The sequence below is a fragment of the Ranitomeya imitator genome, chromosome 4, assembly GCF_032444005.1.
Source record: "Ranitomeya imitator isolate aRanImi1 chromosome 4, aRanImi1.pri, whole genome shotgun sequence".
In the NCBI taxonomy this organism is placed as follows: domain Eukaryota; kingdom Metazoa; phylum Chordata; class Amphibia; order Anura; family Dendrobatidae; genus Ranitomeya; species Ranitomeya imitator.
The window spans coordinates 456,806,031-456,830,800 of NC_091285.1; the positions used below are offsets into that span (position 1 = coordinate 456,806,031).

The 24,770-nt window shown below is 43.1% G+C and overlaps 1 protein-coding gene and 1 long non-coding RNA gene across 2 annotated transcripts in view; one reads left to right on the plus strand and one right to left on the minus strand.

The window, feature by feature from the left end:
* Positions 1-24,770, minus strand: part of DUOXA1 (dual oxidase maturation factor 1) — a 92,206-nt gene that overhangs the window by 38,407 nt on the left and 29,029 nt on the right. The window contains exons 2-3 of the mRNA XM_069765802.1: positions 23,486-23,549; positions 2,644-2,811 (exon numbers count right to left, since the gene is read on the minus strand). Coding sequence (XP_069621903.1) covers positions 2,644-2,784 — 141 coding nt within the window. The 5' untranslated portion in view covers positions 2,785-2,811; positions 23,486-23,549. The remainder of the gene's footprint in view (positions 1-2,643; positions 2,812-23,485; positions 23,550-24,770) is intronic.
* Positions 20,232-20,584, plus strand: LOC138674197 (uncharacterized). Its single transcript, XR_011320524.1, has 3 exons — positions 20,232-20,275; positions 20,362-20,417; positions 20,523-20,584. It is a non-coding gene; the product is annotated as an uncharacterized lncRNA (long non-coding RNA).

The following is a 24,770-nucleotide window of genomic DNA, read 5'->3' on the forward strand; positions in this document are numbered from 1 at the left end:
TGTGTTTCCCGGTCTGGTCATGTCAGGTGTTAATTTTCACAGCCTCGTTCCCATGTCTGGTCTGCTATATATCTGTGCTGCTACTTGTATTCAGTGCCAGTGATATTGCTTGCCTTCGGCATGCTAGCTGGCACTGGTAAGTTCCTGATCTGTCCTGCTGCATTGAGTTAACCCATCCCGTGTTTGTTTTGTTTCCCGCATATCTGTCTCAGCTCCTTATCTCCCTGTATGTTTGGATTTCCCGGTACCTAACTTTGGCTTGACTCTGACCTGATTATGTCTCTCTCCTCTGGTATTTCTGCTACTGGCCAGAACTGACCTTTGCTGTCCTCAAGCTCTGTGCCTTGATTTTTTCCCTTTTTGTACTGCGTTTTCCTCTGGTATCGACTTGGCTCTCTGCCTACTCTGCTGCCACTTAGTGGTAGCTTCGCTGTACTGCTGTGGGACTGCTTCTCAGCAGGATATTCAGCGCACTCTCCACTCTGCTGCCATCTAATAGAGCTTGCATTACTCTGCATTAACCCTCAGTAGTACAGCGTGACAGTATCTGCCTCTGACCACCTAACTTGACTAACAGCTGCAGCTTGTACCAATGTGAGATATCAGCAGCAGGAGAGAGGGATACTGAGGATTTGTCAATTAGCTAAAAATGGCTGAGATTGGGTTTAAACACTTCCTGAAATATTGTACAGTTATTCTGCTATGGCTTACATAGGAGGAAATAACAGCTGAAGGCTTGTGCTGTGGGATGGTGTTCAATAGATAGAAGGTGACACAGTGTTCAAACAGTTTAACACTGTACTATGCAAACTCTTTGTTTAGTTGTACTGTGTGACTTCTTTGTTTTCTGTGTGTTCTCAGTTCTCTCCTGTTAAGGTACCGTCACACTAAGCGACGCTGCAGCGATACCGACAACGATCCAGATAGCTGCAGCGTCGCTTTTTGGTCGCTGGAGAGCTGTCACACAGACAGCTCTCCAGCGACCAACTATGCCGAGGTCCCCGGTAACCAGGGTAAACATCGGGTTACTAAGCACAGGGCCGTGCTTAGTAACCCGATGTTTACCCTGGTTACCATCCTAAAAGTAAAAAAACAAACGCTACATACTTACCTACCGCTGTCTGTCCTCGGCGCCCTGCTTCTCTGGTCTGGCTGTGAGTGCCGGGCAGCCGGAAAGCAGAGCGGTGACGTCACCGCTCTGCTTTCCGGCCGCTGTGCTCACAGCCAGACCAGAGAAGCAGAGCGCCGAGGACAGACAGCGGTAGGTAAGTATGTAGCGGTTGTTTTTTTACTTTAACGATGGTAACCAGGGTAAACATCGGGTTACTAAGCGCGGCCCTGCGCTTAGTAACCCGATGTTTACCCTGGTTACCAGCGAAGACATTGCTGAATCGGTGTCACACACGCCGATTCAGCGATGTCTACGGGGAGTCCAGTGACGAAACAAAGTTCTGGACTTTCTTCCCCGACCAGCGACAGCACAGCAGGGGCCTGATCGCTGCTGCCTGTCACACTGGACGATATCGCTAGCGAGGACGCTGCAACGTCACAGATCGTTAGCGATATCGTCTAGTGTTACGGTACCTTAATCCTCCATGTCACAGTTATTGAAGTGAACAACTGCAGGCTTATGTTGTAAAGGGATTAGCTTAAGCAGACAGAAGATGGCGCTGTGCTTTAAACTGTATTATATGACCTCTCTGGGTTTTGTTTTGTTTTGGAATCTAATGAAGATAATGGTTGTGTTATGTTCCAAGTAAAACATTAATTTCTTCTAAAGTATCTGACTGCTGAGTTATTCTACTGAAAGCTAAAATGTGCTTAACTACACAAGTCTCATCAGGTGTGGGAGCGCTGTATAATAATTTATACAGTATGTTTTGTGAAATCTGGTGACAGATCTGCTTTAATAATTTATTGAAATTAATTTATACATGTTAGTGATGAGCAAATCTGCCAAAATTTGAATTCAACAGTTCATTTGAATTGGGCCAGGAAATTACATTTGCATCAAAGTTATTCAACGTGAATGAAATATTCCTTATTATGCTCTGGGGTCACATCAGAAATAATAATGAGTTATATGGAAATGAGTTTTATGGAGTGATGACTCATTAATTTTTCTGTTTTATTCACTCAGCAAATATTTAAAAAAGTTATGGTATTTTTTTGGCCACACACTGGCCTTTATCAAGCCAAGTATTTCTAAAAAATATTACCTTACTGCATTTCTCTATTTAACATATTTCTTATGTTTTTTTCTTTTTCTAGTTCTGTGCACTTACAAGTCCCATACGATATTACCGGTACTACATTAGTGATCCGATCTGGCACAAACCACTCGGCCCGAGATAAAAATCAGACATGTAAACTACTCTATAGACTATCATAGATATAAGTGTTATACGTGAAAAATATGGGTAGCACTCATACTGGAAAAAATGACGATTGAACGAGGCCTTATAGATGAGCGAGCAGTCCAATGAACAGAGGCTCAATGTGCTTGGCGCCAATGGTTTAACTCTTTATGGGCATCTTTTAGGCATATATGTTTAAAGAGCACCTGTCCTTTAGACTACAGTTCAAAACTTACTATCACATTTTTAAAATCACTGGACTATTGCATTGAATAACTATTCTTACCAATTTTCCTCTGATTCCAGGCAATATGATGATAAAAGTGGCAGCTGTAACCAGACATATAATTACAATTTCAACGATTTTGGTGTCAAACAGGAATGGAGTTCTCCATAGGGAATAAAATGGGAAAACAGCTGTTTGCATGCTGATTTTCTTTTTTGGCCAGGAAACCTGAAAATTGCAAAGTAAAAAGTTTCAAAACACATACAAACAATATATTAAAAATAATTGTAGTCAAGAAGCAGCAAAAAAACTTTTATTATTATTTTATTCTTTTATGCATTTTTTTAAAATCTTTAACTGTTTTCACTGGCTGAATTTCATTGCCGCACACCCTATATAATAGAAATGTGAGTATATTTATGTTGAAACTCTTTGGAATAATAAGTATTATAGTAGCTGAAACAGGAAACAAGAAAGACAAGTTAATTCAACATTTAGTGATGTGAATGTACATTTGTGAAACCATTCGGCCAAGTCCTTTCCATAGTTATGGCAACAAATATTAACTCCGGCTTACAAAAAACTGTTTAATATACTTAAAATGGAAGTAAAGAAATTGAACGGAATATGTCATCGGATCTTTTCAGAATATTTTCCCAGGCTCGAGTTCATATGAGGACATCAAGAAGAGGGCGCATCACCGCAACTCGAGGTAACTACAGGTCATTTACCTACATTCCATTCATTCGCCGGGTTTTTACAGGCGGGGACGGATGCATTAGCAGGCTTCTGCTTGTAAAATTAGTTAACCCTTTCAGATGGATTTACAACGTGGGACGTGACTGATCGTCGGAAGGTATAGAATATTGTTGTTTTTTTTTTTTACGTTTGTTCCAGGTGACAAGGGTCTTCAGGTGGATTACCAGTATAATAAAATATTACAACAACCTGTGTATTTATTTCATTAAAATACTTTGTAATTATGTGTGTGTGTTTTTTTAACCATTTCATACAATTGGATTAATAATGGATAGGTGTCATAATTGACGCCTCTCCATTATTAATCTGGCTCAATGTCACCTTACAATAGCAAGGTGACATTAACCCTTCATTACCCCATATCCCACTGCTAAACGGGAATGGGAAGAGAGTGGCCAAGTGCCAGAATAGGCGCATCTTCCAGATGTGCCTTTTCTGGGGTGGCTGGGGGCAGATGTTTTTGGCCGGGGGGGGCGGGCAATAACCATGGACCCTCTCCAGGCTATTAATATCTGCCCTCAGTCACTGGCTTTACCATTCTGGCAGAAAAAATTGCGCGGGAGCCCACGCCAATTTTCTCCGCGATTTAACCCTTTAATTTAATAGCTAGAGCGCCCAAATTTTGCACATACACACTACTAACAGTAGTGTGGAATATGCAAAAAAAAAGGGATATGAGATGGTTTACTGTATGTAAACCATGTCTCATATCATGTCGGGTTTGAGAAGGAGATAGGAAAAGCCGGCAATTGAATTACCGGCTTTTAAGCTATCTAGCGCTGTATGATATATTAATATATATATATATATATATGTGTCTCACTGACATATATATATATATATATACAGTATATATGTTTTTATTATTTTTTGAGAACATGGATCCATTGTATGTCCGTATGTCGGTTTTGCAAGCCTGTGAGAAAATCTTGCAGTACGGATGCCATACGGATTACATACGCTGACACACCCTGCCTACGGATGAGATACGGATCACTATTTTGGGGACTTTTGACTTTTCTGCGTATTACGGCCGTAAATAACGGACCGTATCTTTATACGCTGAGTGTGAGGCCAGCCTAACAGTTATATATAGAAAACTATAAGTCAGGCAATATTACTAACTCTATAGACAACAATCTTATGATAAATCACAAGTATATTTATTATAATGATGCATTATTCTTAATACAAGTTAAAATAAAAAATGTCAAAAATTTAATTTTCTTTATAAATAAATCCACATATTATTGTGCACAACCCTTTATACTGAATGAGGTACAATCTAATGCTACCATGTCTCTTCCTCGATGCCATAGAATTGCATATTTCACTTTTCTGTTCTTATATAAGCAAAAGTAGATATTTGTAATTCGAACTTTTCATACTTCCCAAAGAAGAAAAAGGACACCATGTTTGTAAGTGGCTCCTGTCTTGGTCCATAACAAGAATTGTTAAACTTTTGCTACCTTCTGTATTAACTGTTAAACAGCTTAGGGTATGTGCACACGTTGCGGATTCGTTTGCAGATTTTTTCAGTCAGATTCTGCAGAATCCGCAGGTAAAATGACCTGCCTTTTACCTGCGGATTCCCTGCGGGTTTTCCACAGATTTTATGCGGTTTTGGTGCGGATTCCACCTGCGTTTTTACACTTGTGGATTCCAATTACGGAACAGGATGTAAAACGCTGCGGAATCTGCACAAAGAATTGACATGCGTGGAATTTTCCGCAGCATGGGCACAGCAAATTTGGTTTTCCATAGGTTTACATGGTACTGTACACCGCATGGAAAACCGCTGCGAATCCGCAGCGTCAAATCCACTGCGGATCCGCAGCAAAATCCGCAATGTATGCACATACCCTTATGCTGCCAGAAGCACAAGCCGCATGAATCAGACATTGGCTGTGTTATTGCAGTTATGCATCTTTTGCTCCATAAGGTATTTAAAAAAAATATATATTTTGTAAAGCCGGCTATTCGTCTTGGATAACTAGTCTGAGGACGATCCCTGACAGCTACTCCCCACCCTGCTCCCTATGACTAATAGCTCTCTCCCTGCACACGCACACACGTTAAGCTGTGGACTACAGTGCCCTTCTCCTTTTCCTGAAGACAACAATCACGTAATGTAAATGATGTCATGCATTTTCATGCAAGCATTGTCTCATGTGAATTGCCATATATTGTGCTACAGTAATGTGCAGTGTAATGTGAAGTGTTAACATACAATGTGAGCAGTGTATAGTGCAGAATGTGCATAGGGTTAGCATAGGACTGTATAGATTAAGATAGACTAGGACATAAGAATAGGGTTAGTACATGCCGTTATAGGATCATGACTGTAGTTACAGGTATAACATACAGTTAATGTATGGGATGAGCCCACAGTGGGAGGGGGGAAATGATAAGGGAAAATCAGGCACTTCCTGGTAGTGACTCATATAGGGAAGTACAGTGACAAAGTCAAGTTCAGGTGCAGTGGACTTCTAGGGCCTGCATTTACCAATCATTCAAGACACCGTGAGGCCTATTGATTTTCCTTGCGGACATTCCGACACTGTCTGAAGCCCATAGCTCGGGGTTGGGTCTGACGGGCGCATTGTGTCCTCTGGCATACAGGGAAAAATGGATGCAGAACTGCATGAAGGGCAAGTGGCTGGTCCCGGGTGCACTGCTGAACTGGACAAGTAATTCCTGTGGCTGATGGTCAGTGAGCTTGGGGATAGTCCAAAAGGAACAAAAGGTAGGGCTGAAGATGTGTTGTGCTAAGGAAGTAAGGAATACAAAGTGTTGTGCCCTATCTCACATGTTACAACCTGATGAACTAGAACTGACCAGTTTGTTTATTTCAATGAACTTTGTGTTCCCCTGAGTTGTGTGTGGCGGCTCCTGAAGATGGTGAGGCCTGGAGACAGCGGTGGCCTTTGGCCTACAAGTGAGTTTGATGCACCCCATACATGACAGCGCACTGGGACTGTGACACTGCATTCCTGTAAAGTGTCAGAGCATAACTGGACAGCAGCTCGGTCGTGACTATTGCTCTTGGAGACTTTACACACACATAGGAAAAGACCATCCAGTCATGGGAACTAGGGTGAAGACAAGCAGCCAGAGACCTGCATCCAACATGCATACAGTAGTTCCCAAATGGTTTTCAATGTACATTTTCTCTGAGCACCTTATTTTCAGCATGTTTTCTGGTTCCCTATAAATATCATTTTCTTTTTGAAATTTGGACTTGGAGTAAATATACGAGTGTGGACAAATCCATAAAATCCAGTTTCAGACCCACACATTTATCTCTATAGTTCACAAAAAGCTTTTCTTACCTGAATACCAACATGTCTTTTAGGAATGTATAACAGTATCAGGGGTGAGAGGGGTAAAGATATTTCGACCTAGACTGCCTAAGTAAGGTGTGCCACAGATGGACTCTTATTAACTTTGGTGCATTGTCATGCTGTGATGGTCTTCGGTGAGGAAGGAGGGCCTCAGACTGTCCCTGGAACTGGGACCCTCTCTATCCCTGTCTGGTGGGTACTCTTGAAGGTAGAGAGGCTGGAGTCTCAGACCTTACTATGCTCCTGTTAAACCCTGAGCTGTCCCCTCCCCCACCCCATTAAGTATGGGACAGAAATGTAATGTAAACAAGACACAAAGGCAAAACAGGGATAACAGAAAGCAACAAAGATACAAACACTCACTAAAGGTGGGGAGGTATATAGGGAAGGATAGGAACGTATCAACCGAATCAGAATAGGATAATGAGGAAAGCTTACACCCAAAAACAGCACGCAACAATCTCCAGTAGCAACAATGATCTCCAGTTCAGCACATCGCCGCCAAGAAGCTAGGAAGCAAAGCTTTCATGGGCAAAGCAGATATCCATAAGGAAAGTAAAAAACTGATGACTATCAGTGGAAGGTTCAATAACCCCCAACCCACGCCGAATACTGAAACAAAAACATTCAGGAGTTAAAAAAACAGTTGCTACTAGTAAACCGGATGTGGAGCACACTAGACAGCTCATCGCATGTTTCGGCGAGCAGCTACAATTAACTACAGTTTTCTGGTGTACATTATAGTGCATCATGCATCCTTTTCCTAAGCATGCCAACATTTTAAAATTTGCAATTTCTAAAAGGTACAAAATGTGACTTTTCGCCAACAGAAAACTGGTGTACTTATTATAATAATCTTTACTTTTTTATATAGCGCTAACATATTCCGCAGCGCTTTACAGTTTGCACACATTATCATCACTGTCCCTGATGGGGCTCACAATCTAAATTCCCTATCATCATGTCTTATTGGTATTATGTTCTAGATTAGCCCTCTCAAAAAAAAACTATGTATTTTAAAACTATGCTTTTTAAAATGAATCTGTCATTTGGTTTTTGCTACTCCATCTGAGAGCAGCATGATGTAGATACTGGGACCTGGATTCCAGTCATTTATCACTTACTGGGATGTGTGTTGTAGTTTTTTATGACATCACTGTTTTAGCTGTAGATCTAACAGTTCTCTGGATACTAAGCTCTGTATTATCTTACCCACACCAGTGACTGGCATGTTTCTGGGTACACTGCGCATAAGCAGAAAGCTGCCAGTTGGTGTTGGGTGCGGCGTTGGATTACCTCTCAGTAAGTCAATTAGTCCCCTAGTGATCATCTCCTGCAGATAAAATAGTGATTTCAAAAAAAAAATAAGTAGCCCAGTAAGTGACATTTTGCTGGAATGAGGGCTTCTACCTCCACATCATGCTGCTCTCAGATTAGGCAGCAAATAATGGTGACAAATTCTCTTTAATTGTAGTTATATATAGATTAATTATTACAGTTAATGAAACACCACATAACGCCCAGTGATAAAATTATATCTCCCAAATTAATGTAATGTTTTGGAGATGATCAATATTCTTATACTTCTATCACCTCATTTAGCTATGATTGCTCTTTAGCATCCTACAGTATACAAACATGCCTATAGATAATGAACCTATCATGAAGAAGGAATTTTATGGAGTCATTAATAAAGTGACGAGAATAAATTGTTCTCTCATTAGCTGACTAACAAAGTATTTTATTCCTTTTCCAGATTTGGTAATTCTCCTGTCTGCCCAATGTAGCCACGCCTGCGCCAGCATGTTTAATATACACCTTGTCTCACGTTAAAAAAAAATGCTTAAGGGTGTTTTGCAAGTAGAGTGCGTGGGTGCACCTGTTCTAGGAATACGTAAAATCCTGCAGACAAGTTTGCAGAGATGCAGATTAAGTAATGTGACTTTCATACACTTATAATTGTCTTAAGCAGACACCCTAAATCCAGAAGAGCCCTATGAAAAAATAACATAAAACCTCCCAGTGCTGTTTTGGTTTAGATAGTAAAACTAACAACGTGTTTTCCACGTGACACAGATCAAAAGTTACAAGGCCAAAAAAAAAAAAAACTTAAGGTACCTTCACACTAAGCGACACTGCAGCGATACCGACAACGACAGCGTCGCTGTTTGGTCGCTGGAGAGCTGTCACACAGACAGCTCTCCAGCAACCAATGATGCCGAGGTCCCCGGTAACCAGGGTAAACATCGGGTTACTAAGCGCAGGGCCGCGCTTAGTAACCCGATGTTTACCCTGGTTACCAGCGTAAAAGTAAAAAAAACAAACACTACATACTTACCTTCTGCTGTCTGTCCCCGATGCTCTGCTTCTCTGCACTCCTCCTGCACTGGCTGTGAGCACAGCGGCCGGAAAGCACAGCGGTGACGTCACCGCTGTGCTTTCCGGCTGGCCGACGCTGACACAGGATGCAGGAGGAGTGCAGAGAAGCAGAGCACCCGGGACAGACAGCAGAAGGTAAGTATGTAGTGTTTTACTTTTACAATGGTAACCAGGGTAAACATCGGGTTACTAAGTGTGGCCCTGCGCTTAGTAACCCGATGTTTACCCTGGTTACCAGTGAAGACATCGCTGAATCGGTGTCACACATGCCAATTCAGCGATGTCTGCAGGGAGTCCAGCGACGAAAGAAAGTTCTGGCCTTCTAGCTCCGACCAACGACATCACAGCAGGATCCTGATCGCTGCTGCGTGTCAAACACAACGATATCGCTAGCCAGGACGCTGCAACGTCACGGATCGCTAGCGATATCGTTGTGAAGTTGTTTAGTATGAAGGTACCTTTAAAACAATTCTTAGAGTGGCAGTGATAGAGCAGGCAGGGATTCCCTAACAAAATGCCTTTTACAAATCTAGTGGCAGTTGTCAGAGGCTGAACCTCAGGAGCAATTTTAAATAAATTGGACATAACCTGCCTTTGTGGTAGGCAGCACACTGCCCGTAAGGTAGAACACAATAAGATACATTCAGGCACATTTGTAAAAAAAAAACTTTGTGTGAGGAGCTGGCCATGTTCTAAAGACTGTTGGACAAATGGACATAAAGAGGAATCAGAAGCTCTAAGGGATGAAAACTTTTTCCAGCACAGAGCACCGCTTCCGTCAATTTTATTGTTGTGTTCTATTACAGATTTGCTTGCTCATCAGTTCAGCCTCAGGAATCAATGTTTCCATTCAGAGACAGTAAGCAGAGGGAGACATTCAGGCTGGATCTTGTCAATACCTAAGCTAAAGGTACCTTCACACTAAACGATACCGCTAGCGATCTGTGACGTTGCAGCGTCCTCGCTAGCGATATCGTTCAGTTTGACACGCAGCAGCGATCAGAATCCTGCTGTGATGTCGTTGGTCGGGGCTAGAAGGCCAGAACTTTATTTGGTCGCTGGCGCTCCCGCGGTGACGTCAGCGCTCTGCTTTCCGGCCGCTGTGCTCACAGCCAGTACAGAGAAGCACAGCGCCGGGGACAGACAGCGGAAGGTAAGTATGTAGCGTTTGTTTTTTTTACTTTTAGGATGGTAACCAGGGTAAACATCGGGTTACTAAGCGCGGCCCTGCGCTTAGTAACCCAATGTTTAACCTGGTTACCTGCATCGTTGGTCGCTGGAGAGCTGTCTGTGTGACAGCTCTCCAGCGACCAAACAGCGACGCTGCAGAGATCCGGATCATTGTCGGTATCGCTGCAGCGTCGTTTAGTGTAAAGGTACCTTAATGCTAGACCCAAAACTGGTAATCAAGGAAATCAATCATTTCATTACTCTTTTTAGTGTTTCAGGAACCTCAAGCCATTGTTATCCTGGCCACTTGTCCCTTTGTGTAGATGGAATAGTAGACTCAGTGGAGCCGTCACCACAGGTGGTCTCACATGTGATGGGTTCTGCCTGAGGAAAATTCTGTACCTTCACAAATGCAGTTAAGGTACCGTCACACTCAGCAACTTTCCAACGATCACGACCAGCGATACGACCTGGCCGTGATCGCTGGAAAGTCCTTGTGTGGTCGGTGGAGAACTGTCACACAGACAGATCTCCAGCGACCAACGATGCCGAAGTCCCCGGGTAACCAGGGTAAACATCGGGTTACTAAGCGCAGGGCCATGCTTAGCAACCCGATGTTTACCCTGGTTACCATTGTAAATGTAAAAAAAAAAACACATACTTACATTCCGGTGCCTGTCACTTCCCCGGCGTCCGCTTCCCTGCACTCCTCCTGCATCCTGTGTAAGCGCCGGCCTTAAAGCAGAGCGATGACGTCACCGCTGTGCTCTGCTTTACGGCCGGCCGGCGCTGACACATGATGTAGGAGGAGTGCAGGGAAGCGGACGCCGGGGACGTGACAGGCACCGGAATGTGAGTATGTGTTTTTTTTTTTTTTACATTTACAATGGTAACATAGTAACATAGTAACATAGTTAGTAAGGCCGAAAAAAGACATTTGTCCATCCAGTTCAGCCTATATTCCATCATAATAAATCCCCAGATCTATGTCCTTCTACAGAACCTAATAATTGTATGATACAATATTGTTCTGCTCCAGGAAGACATCCAGGCCTCTCTTGAACCCCTCGACTGAGTTCGCCATCACCACCTCCTCAGGCAAGCAATTCCAGATTCTCACTGCCCTAATAGTAAAGAATCCTCTTCTATGTTGGTGGAAAAACCTTCTCTCCTCCAGACGCAAAGAATGCCCCCTTGTGCCCGTCACCTTCCTTGGTATAAACAGATCCTCAGCGAGATATTTGTATTGTCCCCTTATATACTTATACATGGTTATTAGATCGCCCCTCAGTCGTCTTTTTTCTAGACTAAATAATCCTAATTTCGCTAATCTATCTGGGTATTGTAGTTCTCCCATCCCCTTTATTAATTTTGTTGCCCTCCTTTGTACTCTCTCTAGTTCCATTATATCCTTCCTGAGCACCGGTGCCCAAAACTGGACACAGTACTCCATGTGCGGTCTAACTAGGGATTTGTACAGAGGCAGTATAATGCTCTCATCATGTGTATCCAGACCTCTTTTAATGCACCCCATGATCCTGTTTGCCTTGGCAGCTGCTGCCTGGCACTGGCTGCTCCAGGTAAGTTTATCATTAACTAGGATCCCCAAGTCCTTCTCCCTGTCAGATTTACCCAGTGGTTTCCCATTCAGTGTGTAATGGTGATATTGATTCCTTCTTCCCATGTGTATAACCTTACATTTATCATTGTTAAACCTCATCTGCCACCTTTCAGCCCAAGTTTCCAACTTATCCAGATCCATCTGTAGCAGAATACTATCTTCTCTTGTATTAACTGCTTTACATAGTTTTGTATCATCTGCAAATATCGATATTTTACTGTGTAAACCTTCTACCAGATCATTAATGAATATGTTGAAGAGAACAGGTCCCAATACTGACCCCTGCGGTACCCCACTGGTCACAGCGACCCAGTTAGAGACTATACCATTTATAACCACCCTCTGCTTTCTATCACTAAGCCAGTTACTAACCCATTTACACACATTTTCCCCCACACCCAGCATTCTCATTTTGTGTACCAACCTCTTGTGCGGCACGGTATCAAACGCTTTGGAAAAATCGAGATATACCACGTCCAATGACTCACCGTGGTCCAGCCTATAGCTTACCTCTTCATAAAAACTGATTAGATTGGTTTGACAGGAGCGATTTCTCATAAACCCATGTTGATATGGAGTTAAACAGTTATTCTCATTGAGATAATCCAGAATAACATCCCTCAGAAACCCTTCAAATATTTACCAACAATAGAGGTTAGACTTACTGGCCTATAATTTCCAGGTTCACTTTTAGAGCCCTTTTTGAATATTGGCACCACATTTGCTATGCGCCAGTCCTGCGGAACAGATCCTGTCGCTATAGAGTCCCTAAAAATAAGAAATAATGGTTTATCTATTACATTACTTAGTTCCCTTAGTACTCGTGGGTGTATGCCATCCGGACCCGGAGATTTATCTATTTTAATCTTATTTAGCCGATTTCGCACCTCTTCTTGGGTTAGATTGGTGACCCTTAATATAGGGTTTTTTATTGTTTCTTGGGATTTCACCTAGCATTTCATTTTCCACCGTGAATACCGTGGAGAAGAAGGTGTTTAATATGTTAACTTTTTCCTCGTAATCTACAACCATTCTTTCCTCACTATTTTTTAAGGGGCCTACATTTTCAGTTTTTATTCTTTTACTATTGATATAGTTGAAGAACAGTTTGGGATTAGTTTTACTCTCCTTAGCAATGTGCTTCTCTGTTTCCTTTTTGGCAGCTTTAATTAGTTTTTTAGATAAAGTATTTTTCTCCCTATAGTTTTTTAGAGCTTCAATGGTGCCATCCTGCTTTAGTAGTGCAAATGCTTTCTTTTTACTGTTAATTGCCTGTCTTACTTCTTTGTTTAGCCACATTGGGTTTTTCCTATTTCTAGTCCTTTTATTCCCACAAGGTATAAACCGCTTACACTGCCTATTTAGGATGTTCTTAAACATTTCCCATTTATTATCTGTATTCTTATTTCTGAGGATATTGTCCCAGTCTACCAGATTAAGGGCATCTCTAAGCTGGTCAAACTTTGCCTTCCTAAAGTTCAGTGTTTTTGTGACTCCCTGACAAGTCCCCCTAGTGAAAGACAGGTGAAACTGTACAATATTGTGGTCGCTATTTCCTAGATGCCCGACCACCTGCAGATTTGTTATTCTGTCAGGTCTATTAGATAGTATTAGGTCTAAAAGTGCTGCTCCTCTGGTTGGATTCTGCACCAATTGTGAAAGATAATTTTTCTTGGTTATTAGCAGAAACCTGTTGCCTTTATGGGTTTCACAGGTTTCTGTTTCCCAGTTAATATCCGGGTAGTTAAAGTCCCCCATAACCAGGACCTCATTATGGGTTGCAGCTTCTTCTATCTGCTTTAGAAGTAGACTTTCCATGGTTTCTGTTATATTTGGGGGTTTGTAACAGACCCCAATGAGAATTTTGTTACCATTTTTCCCTCCATGAATTTCGACCCATATGGACTCGACATCCTCATTTCCTTCGCTAATATCCTCCCTTAAAGTGGACTTTAGACAAGACTTTACATAGAGACAAACCCCTCCTCCTCTCCGATTTTTACGATCCTTTCTAAACAGACTGTAACCCTGTAAGTTAACTGCCCAGTCATAGCTTTCATCTAACCATGTCTCGGTTATTCCCACTATGTCAAAGTTACCTGTAGATATTTCTGCTTCTAGTTCTTCCATCTTGTTTGTCAGGCTTCTGGCGTTTGCGAGCATGCAGTTTAGAGGATTTTGTTTTGTTCCATTCTCCTCGCTGTGGATTGCTTTAGAAATGTTCTTACCTCCCATCTGAGTATGTTTTCCTGGGTCTTCTTTGTTCAAGTCTAATGTTTTTCTTCCCGTCCCCTCTTCTTCTAGTTTAACGCCCTCCTGATGAGTGTAGCGAGTCTTCTGGCGAATGTGTGTTTCCCAGGTTTGTTGAGGTATAGTCCATCTCTGGCGAGGAGTCCATCGTACCAGTAATTCACACCGTGGTCCAGGAATCCGAATCCTTGTTGTCTGCACCATCGTCTTAGCCAGTTGTTTGCATCAAGGATCCTGTTCCATCTCCTGGTGCCATGCCCATCTACTGGAAGGATAGAAGAAAAAACTACCTGTGCATCCAGTTCCTTTACTTTCTTCCCCAACTCTTCAAAGTGTTTGCAGATTGTCGGTAGGTCTTTCCTTGCCGTGTCATTGGTGCCAACATGTATCAGAAGAAATGGGTGGAAGCCCTTGGAGCTGAAGAGCTTTGGTATCCTATCGGTCACATCCTTGATCATCGCACCTGGAAGGCAGCATACTTCTCTTGCAGTTATGTCCGGTCTGCAGATGGCTGCTTCTGTGCCTCTCAGTAGTGAGTCTCCCACCACCACCACTCTTCGTTGCTTCTTGGCTGTACTTTTTGCTGTCACTTGTTGCTGTGTGCCCTTTTCTTTTTTGCTTGCTGGTATTGCTTCATCCTTAGGTGTGCCATCTTCATCCTCTACAAAGATTTGATATCGGTTCTTCAGTTGTGTGGTTGGTGATTTCTCCATGGTCTTCTTGCTTCTTTTGGTCACATGCTTCCACTCATCTGCTTTTGGAGGTTCTCTGACACTTTTTTCACCTTCTGTGACCAGTAGAGATGCTTCTGTTCTGTCTAGAAAGTCTTCATTCTCTTTGATGAGTTTCAAAGTTGCTATTCTTTCTTCCAGACCCCGCACCTTTTCTTCTAAAAGGGCCACTAGTCTACACTTCTGACAGGTGAAATTTGATTCTTCTTCTGGTCGGTCTGTGAACATGTAGCACATGCTGCAGCTCACCATGTAGGTTGTCACATCTGCCATGTTGCTCCTAGATCCTGCTGACTTGCTGTGTGTTTTCCTTCTTGTGTAATCTACTCAGCCAAGCTCTCTTGCAATAATATCCTACAGGCTTTCCAAGCAGCTGGTCCCGGCTGTACCCAACGATCTTCTAGCTTAGGGAGACTTCGCATTTCCCAGAAGGCACCTGGAATATGCAAATTAGCCTCCTCAAGCTTGAATCCCTGGTTTCTCAAGCTTGAATCCCTGGCCCTGCGCTTAGTAACCCGATGTTTACCCTGGTTACAAGTGAAGACATTGCTGGATCGGCGTCACACACGCCGATTCAGCGATGTCAGCTGGTGATCCAGCGACGAAATAAAGTTCTGGCCTTCTAGCTCCGACCAGTGATGTCACAGCAGGATCCAGATCGCTGCTGCGTGTCAAACACAACGATATCGCTATCCAGGACGCTGCAACGTCACGGAACGCTATCGTTATCGTTGTAATGTTGTTCAGTGTGAAGGTACCTTTAGCATTGGGAGAGGAGGGTGTGAACACTTTTGCCACTCAGTGTTCTGATCCCAGGCAAAGAGAACAGTAAGCCACATGTTTAGTTGAGCAGTTAGTGCAGTGAAGATGAGGAGCAAGGATCTGTTGGTGAGGTCCTGGTGCCCCTATATAGATGGCTTATTGAGATTTGATATGGGTTGCCGGCTGGAGCGTGATACACATGCTACGGTCATGATATTTGTCATCTAGATCTGAGGAACTACTCCAGCTGGAGTGGAAGATATGTGCTACAGTCGTGGGATGGAGCATGAACTGTAACTACAGACTATACTGGAGGGAGATACAAAAGCTGTGGGCCAACTAAAGTTGGGAGGCTGTGGGGCTCCGTGACTCCAGAGTCACATTGATCAAAGAATATTTAGTATCAGACCAATATATTGTTCCAACCATGTTAGTCAATGTAGCTGGGGAAGAATTTCTGAACATTCAGTGGGCCTGACGACAATTAAACTGGGGTCACAGTCATGGAATGGTGGATGTAGGAGTAGTGCGGCACTTACCAGTAGATGTGTTGCTGGGAAAAAACACACCCACACAAGTGGTTGCTGTGCCACTGGGCCAATGTCATAACCAAAAGCCAAGAACCAGTTCCCACTGCATCAGCTGAGAGGGAACAGAGTGATCTCAACATGCAGACTAACCCCCAGCCTGTGGTGAGTAATGCACAAAATACAATGACTACCTGGGAGAGGTAAATTACATTAGAAAGGAGGCCCAGGGACTTCAGTACACTGGGTCTACCATCACTCTGGCCATCCCAGATATTGTCCTCTAGGACACTATCCACCAGGCCGCCAAGTGACCATCCCCCTAGCTGGGTGTCAGCGCTCTGTAGTTTTTAAACAATGGATACAAGTTCGGTTCTCGTTGAGTGCGTGTATAGCTTACCAGATCAAACCAGGTATCAGGGGAAGGATATAGCGGATCCAATGAATGGAACAGACTACTGTCCCAGTAATCTGAATACAGGGCTTCCCCCCATCGGGGAGGGAGTTAGCAGGATCTGAGCGAAGCTGGAGATGTCTACTATGCTGATGTACACCAGGGTGGAATGGGGACTGTGGAGTTTATTCATAAGCACGACATGGAATATTCTTTGATGAAACTGGATGATACAAAGTTTCATTCTCATGAAGGTGAAACCTCTGACATTCATGTCCGAGCTGAAAAAGTTGGGGAGGAGTGTGAGAAGCTAGACTTGTTCTAAAGACTATTTGACCAATGGACGTAGAGTGGAATCCATGGCTCTAGGGGATGCAGATATTTTCCAGCAGAGAGCAACAGTTATGTCAATTTTATTGTTGTGTTCTAACTACAGATTTGCTTGATGTGTTTTATTCTAAATTTGCTTGCTTGTCAGTTCAGCCTCAGGGATCAATGTTCCCATTCAGTGACAGTAAGCAGATGAAATGTACAGGCTGGATTTTATGCATACATAAGGCCAGATGCAAAATTGGTAATCAAGGCAAAAAAATCATTCTAATACTCTTTTTACTCTCTCGGGGACCTCAAGCCATTGTTCTCCTAGCCACTAGTCCCATTGTGTGGATGGGGATAGTAGTACCTCCACCAATGCACAGTTAGCTTTGGAGGGATGGTGTGAAGTCTTCTGCCCATTCAATGGGATGATCCCAGGGAGGGAGGAAAATAAGTCACATGTTTAGTTGAGGAGTTGGTGCAATGATGCTGAGGAGCAAGGATCTGTTGATGAGGTCGGGGTGCCCATGTATAGATGGCCTATGGAGATTGGAGACGGGTTGCTGGCTGGAGCTTGAAATGTTTGCTATCTATCTTCTGGACATGAGGAGCTATCTTAAGGATTGTTGTTGACAGGTGGAGTGGGATACATGTGCTACAGTCGTGGTATGGAGCATGGACTGGGACTATAGACTGAACCAGCGGTAGATACAAATGTTGGGAGACAGTGGGAATCGACTGATACAGGGGCAGTGGATCTATCAGAGTCAGGATGGGATCTTGAATTGTGACCATCCACCTGGAATTTCTGTAAGACCGTATATGTAAGGAATAAACATAGTTGCAAGGTTAAACTGCCTAGGTGATTATTACAACCCACAACCTCAGATCTTCAGCATCTGCCATGTTTCTTTGCCAAAGATGATCTTTCCCTGGATTTTTCTTATTTAAACAGTTTTGACAGCGTCAAAGGAGAATGAGCAAGCGCCCATGAAGAAGTTCTGTGCTATATGCTTAGTTGGTTAAAGAGAAAAATGTGCATCTTTATTACTGAAGTGAGGTGGCATCATTTTGGAATGAAGGAGCTCAGAAAAAATATAGAAAAATTGTTCCAGTATCAGTATAGCAGCAGCAATTGGAGGAGGTACTTTTTCTAAAGAAATTGGAAATTGTATAACTTTCAACTTCTGATGTTTGTTCTATATTCTGAATAATATATGGTATAGGAGATTTCTAATTCATTGTATTCTTCTTTTATCTACATTTTACCCAGAATCCCAATTTTTGGAAATTGGGGTTGAAAAGCAAAGGCTATAAATTAAGTCTAACTCCTGTTTGTACTCTCAAAAAAATACATAAAATGTTGGATAAAATATATTTGTAATAAAACAATGATAAATCACTCAAATCTGTGAAGATAGGGGGTTGTTTGGAAGAACCGGTCTGGACAGAGATGATAGGATAAGGAGGTACTCTAGATTCTCAAGTTGTTACGAGGAACAGGCACATGCCAGATGGACTCTCTTTACTCCAGCTTTTATGATAATAAAGTCTTGCCCATATTCCAAACAAAGTAAAAAAGTAAAGCCTAAATTAGACAGTGTAACTTTAGTTCTCTTTTACTTCTATGGATAAAAATCATTTATGAAATATATAATAATATCTATGCTTTCACTCACTAATGTTGCCTTTATTTTATTTCTTCACTACAACTAGCCTAATTGTAAATATAAAAGATGCAGGTTCTGATTCATCATAGTTATAGTTATTTCACCAGATTTCTATAAAATTTCTTTGAAAACTAGCAACATTTTTGCGCTATGCTGAGGTACTCTTTGCATTTTCATCTCAATTTTATCCAGCTTTGCCAAATTGGGTGAAGCATGCGTTTGATATAATTGATGATGAGCTATGGTGTACCTTACGATAAAAACTTACTCCAGTCCCTAACTGGAGTAAAATTTGTGGCAAGGCTCACAGGGTTGCATGCCAATTGTCAGATGCTCCTGACTCAACCATACCCCCTCATCAACACTGGCGTTATTCATGCCAGTTTTGATGAATCAATTCTGCAGTGTTAAAGTCACCTACACATTACACCAAAAGATGGCTGAACATGTTGTTATTGACATTAATGGCTGACAGTCAAAGGTTTATGGAGATCGTCCTCCAGTGGCATACATAGAAATCATGAGGCCCCATAGCAGAAGTTCTATTTGGCCCCTCCCCCTTAAAAATATATTTTTCTATTTGTTGGAGTCACAGAAGAGCTTATCTCACAAATTTAGCCTTTACAAAGTACTTTTACTCCTGCTGAACTCCTATATTCCTCTTTCATTGCTCCCATAAAGAATAATGCAAAGAAGAGCCCCCCAAACACAGTATAATACCTCCATTGTGAATTCGTTCACATTAGCCTACACATTCATACTATAATAACCCTGTTATACCCCATCTCAAGGCAATGTATGGTGACCCCCAACACATGATGATCCCCTTACTGAGACCTCCACACAGCCCTTCATGCAATATAATGAGTCTTGATACAGGATAATGGCCCCACACCTCTCCACACTGTATAATGGTCTGCACTAGTCCTCCATATACTATAATGGCCCCCACACAACCCTCCTCATGGTATGATGGACCTGATACAAACCTTTACACTGTATAATTGCTTATACAGTATAATGGCCCCCACAAAGCCCTCCAAATATTATATTGGTATACAATATAATGCACTTCCCATAGTCCTCCATATGGTATAATGCACTCCACATAGTCCTCCATATGGTATAATGCACTCCCCATGGTGCTCCATCTATCTATATAATCGTCTAAGGGGTACTTCAGTCTGTCCGTAACAGAAATCCTATGTCGCTGATTGGTTGCGGCCTACTCTCCTCCAGTCAGTGCCCCCCCACTCCTCTCCAGTCAGCACCAGTGTGTCGCTCCATCCCGGACCAACTTTTTACTATTGATGCTGTGTGCCCACACTGCTATATACTACATGGACTGTTATATACTGCATGGGCTGTGTTATATACTACGTGGCCTGTATTATATACTGCATTGGCTGTGCTATATATTACGTGGGCTGTGCTATATACTACGTGGCTGCTATATACTATGTGGCTGCTATATACTATGCGGCTGTGCTATATACTACATGGCTGTCTATGTTACGTGGGCTGTGCTATATACTACGTGGCCTGTGTTATATACTGCGTGATAGATATAGCGTGCACTCTGTCAGAGAATTGGGGTGCAGGTGCAACGGACCGAATGGTCCCGTAAATAGCCAAATATAAATTTCACCGCACTCTCAAAGGGAATATAATGCCAAATTGAAAATGAACTGAAAAAAATGAACTGAAAATAATGAACTGAAAAATTGTCCCTACATTGCGCAGATACGCCTGGGCATTACGTAAATATAGGTATCTACCCCCTGCTTAACCTCCTCTCTTCCCTGGCTCCTCTCTTCAGTACATACGTACTAATGTACTTCTCCTATTCTCTGCAGCATCACTGGGATCCCTATCCCTATTCTCCCTATACGCACTAAACTCTCCAAACAAGGTAACAATATGTTGTTATTATTTTGATGTGTCCCTTGATGTGTGCATATATTTGTATATATTTGTAAATAGTTGTACATATGCTCATTGATCTATTTCCAATTAGGATGACCTGGACCTCTGGGGACTCTTATGGATATAAGGATCTACCATGCATTGATTGTTTTGTTTTACATTTTGTTTCTTTCTTATTTTGGTTATTTTATTTATTTTCTTTATCGTCTACAGCGAGTATGATGAAGGCTCTGGTGGAGCCGAAACGTCTCTTATCGCTTTTTTGAAATATTCTGTTATGCTCCCTGAACACATTTAATAAATTTGTTAAAAATTTGGCATTATATTCCCTTTGAGAGTGCGATGAAATTTATATTTGGTTATATACTGCGTGGGCAGTGTTATATACTGCGTGGGCTGTGTTATATACTACATGGGCTGTGTTATATACTGTGTGGGCAGTGTTATATACTGCGTGGGCTGTGTTATATACTACGTGGCCTATGTTATATACTGGGTGGGCTGTGCTATATATTACATGGGATGTGTTATATACTATGTGGCTGATATATACTATGTGACTGCTATATACTACGTGGCTGTGCTATATACTACATGGCTGTCTGTGTTACGTGGGCTATGCTATATACTATGTGGCTGCTATATACTACGTGGCTGTGCTATATTTTACGTGGCTGTGCTATATACTAGGTGGCTGTGCTATATACTACATGGCTGTGCTACATACTATGTGGCTGTGTTATATACTATGTGGCTGTGCTATATACTACGTGGCTGTGCTATATACTACGTGGCTGTGCTGAGCGCGACGTACATGCATACATACATATTCTAGAATACCCAATGTGTTAGAATCGGGCCACCATCTAGTATAATATAATGCTCTCCCCATTGTCTGCCATTTAATATAATGCTCTCCCCATGGTCCGCCATCTATAATATAACGCTGGGAGCGTCACTCTGTCCGAAGCCTTTATAGACTGCGCAAGCGCAAGCGCCGGCGCAATCTGGGCCTCACAGAGTGACGCTCCCGGGAGATCGCGGTATGCGTTCCCACTGAACGCACACCGCGATCTACACCGAAGAAGCAGGGGCCGCCAGGAGGGTGAGTATCGCCTATATTCACCTATCCTGCATTCCATCGCTGCGCGCCGCCATCTTCCCGGTCTTTGGCCTGTGACCTTCAGTTCAGAGGGCGCGATGACGCGCTTAATGCGCGCCGGCGCCGCCCTCTGACTGAACAGTCACAGCCAGGAGACCGGGAAGATGGCGGCGCCCAGCGCTGGAACGCAGAACAGGTGAATATAGTAAGTGCTGGGGGGCCTGAGCTGGCGGCGATACCGGCACCTGACCCCCACAGCGCGCCGGTGTCCCCGCCTGCTCAGGCCCCCGGATGGGTGCAGCACATGACAGGATGGGGACGCAGGATGGGGACGCAGGATGGGGACGCAGGATGGGTGCCGCACATACCAGGATGGGGACGCAGGATGGGTGCAGCACATACCAGGATGGGGATGCAGGATGGGTGCAGCACATGACAGGATGGGGACGCAGGATGGGTGCAGCACATGACAGGATGGGGATGCAGGATGGGTGCAGCACATGACAGGATGGGGACGCAGGATGGGTGCAGCACATGACAGGATGGGGACGCAGGATGGGTGCAGCACATGACAGGATGGGGACGCAGGATGGGTGCAGCACATACCAGGATGGGGACGCAGGATGGGTGCAGCACATGACAGGATGGGGGCGCAGGATGGGTGCAGCACATGACAGGATGGGGACGCAGGATGGGTGCGGCACATGACAGGATGGGGACGCAGGATGGGTGCAGCACATGACAGGATGGGGACGCAGGATGGGGACGCAGGATGGGTGCAGCACATACCAGGATGGGGACGCAGGATGGGTGCAGCGCATGACAGGATTGGGACGCAGGATGGAGCAGCACATGACAGGATGGGGACGCAGGATGGGTGCAGCACATGACAGGATGGGGACGCAGGATGGATGCAGCACATGACAGGATGGGGACGCAGGATGGGGACGCAGGATGGGTGCAGCACATACCAGGATGGGGACGCAGGATGGGTGCAGCACATGACAGGATGGGGACGCAGGATGGATCAGCACATACCAGGATGGAGACCATATTCCAATATAAATGCTCGCCACCCGGGCGTAGAACGGGTTCAATAGCTAGTACAATATAATGTTCTACCCATGGTCCGCCAAACAATATAATACTTTCCCCATGGTTCTCCATAGAATATAATGCACTTCCCATGGTCCTTCATACTCTACAAGTCACTGATTTAAAGAAAAAAAAATACTCACCTCTCCTCGTTCCACCTGATGCTCTGGTTTAATGAGCGTGCGGTGTGAAGCGCCGCACATCTCAGCACAACAGGCAAATTGTAATGACATCATTGCACCTGCCGAGCTGAGACGTCAGACACAAATTAAGAATGATGGGGGAGTAAGCGTAAGCTGATTCTCCTTCTTCGCCTCCCCTGCTCACGGGCCCCATAGTCATTGTGTGGCCTGCTGCCATTGGCGGTACACCACTGTCTCCCACCTATACCCCGACATATGATGTGGAGTTGGAATTCCAACAGTGAATCCTTTTGTACTCACAGGAGATAACACAATAATATCTCATTCAGAAAACACAAATGCTAGTCTCAGGACACTCAGACAGCTGTGTATGGGGGAGTTGGGAGAGATAGTTGTCAGCTATATCATATGAATTGGAGCCTTTAAAATGTAAAATAGCATTGAAGATAAATTAATGTGAAATCTTGATGAAAATATGCATGTATATGTTATCATCAGCAATGATTTATGGAAGATACAACCACCTACTGCGGCTCAGCATTATTATTGTAATTGTACTTTATATGATATAGCTTCAACATGTAATGGTAACAAGCAGGAATGTAGCAGGGTTTAAATTTATTTTCTATTTTGTTGTAAAATTAAAAATGTGATAATAATGCAATAACAAAGGACACAATGGTAGTATACAAAGAGAAGGTTAAAGATCCTTACCTGGCTGTTTGTACTGGACCACTCAGTTATCCACTAGAGCAATGGTTTATGCTCCACTGTGTGCCTAAGAGAGAGGAACCACAAGTTTTGTGAGGAACAAGAAAGATCATCAATATACACAGAAACACAAGGATGGACGTACTGTAAGTGCAACCTGTGCAGTTGGAAAGTGGCCCTGTAATGGAGGGTCCACTGTCACCATAAAAACAACTTACTATGCCCTATTAAATTACGCGTAAAAAACAATTAACGAAGGTTTGTTAAAAACTTGTACTTTTGTAGCAAAGGAAGATGGACGAATTGTACACGGGGGAACACATATCATCTCCTGGAAGCTCAGAAGTAATGCTCAGACTCAGACTCAAAGATGCATCTACACCTTTTTTAGGAAGTCCTCTTATATAACATTCAGTTTTCATATCCATCAACCTCTGTTTGCCTTCCAAGCCAAATATTCTGCATGCGGGATCCATCAGTTTTGTCAGACTGTTCATGTCCTTTACGAGTACAGGCAAGGTTGACTTCCAAGCATCTGGCACTTGTATTACGCAGCTGGACAAATGATTCAGGCACATGCTCCCTGTTCACATCTTTTTGCTTCCTTCTTACTTGGCCCCATTATGTTCCCTCCAATCAGCTCCTTTGGGAGCACTAAACAATCACAGGAAACAAACAAGAACATGAAGACTTGTTGGCCAATTTGAAGACTTTCCCATTACAGCAAAAAAATAGTAGTGCTTCGTTTGGAGTGCAACTGGCATATGACAGGATCAACTAAAGCATAATTCTACTGTTCATAAGATACGATTGTTGACCGCTAGTGTTATAGAAGAAGTGTGATGAAGCGTGGTTCCCTATACCCGAGTGTGTTCATTTGCAGAACAGTAGTTACAAATAGCTTACTGGTACCCAATAAATTCACAAAGGCTTCAACATTGCCACTCTGTGATCCATTTGGTGTGCAGATATGCTAACAATACCCATCTTACTTGGTGAAATATGAAACAACATTACAATTTAATACCGTAACTAGACTTCAATTTACTTGTGTCACTGTGTAATTATTCATAATCAACTGCAAAGGGTAAAAAGAAAACCAGATATTCCACAACAAGCACCAGGCCACAGATGTTGACAATATTCAAGCTCATTATGTAGTAGTACATGGACGTCTAGAAAAACTAGTCATACAAAATACTGTTTATTGCAACTCCTTCAATTAATCAACCATTAATAGTGTTGAGCATTCCGATACTGCAAATATCGGGTATCGGCCGATATTCAA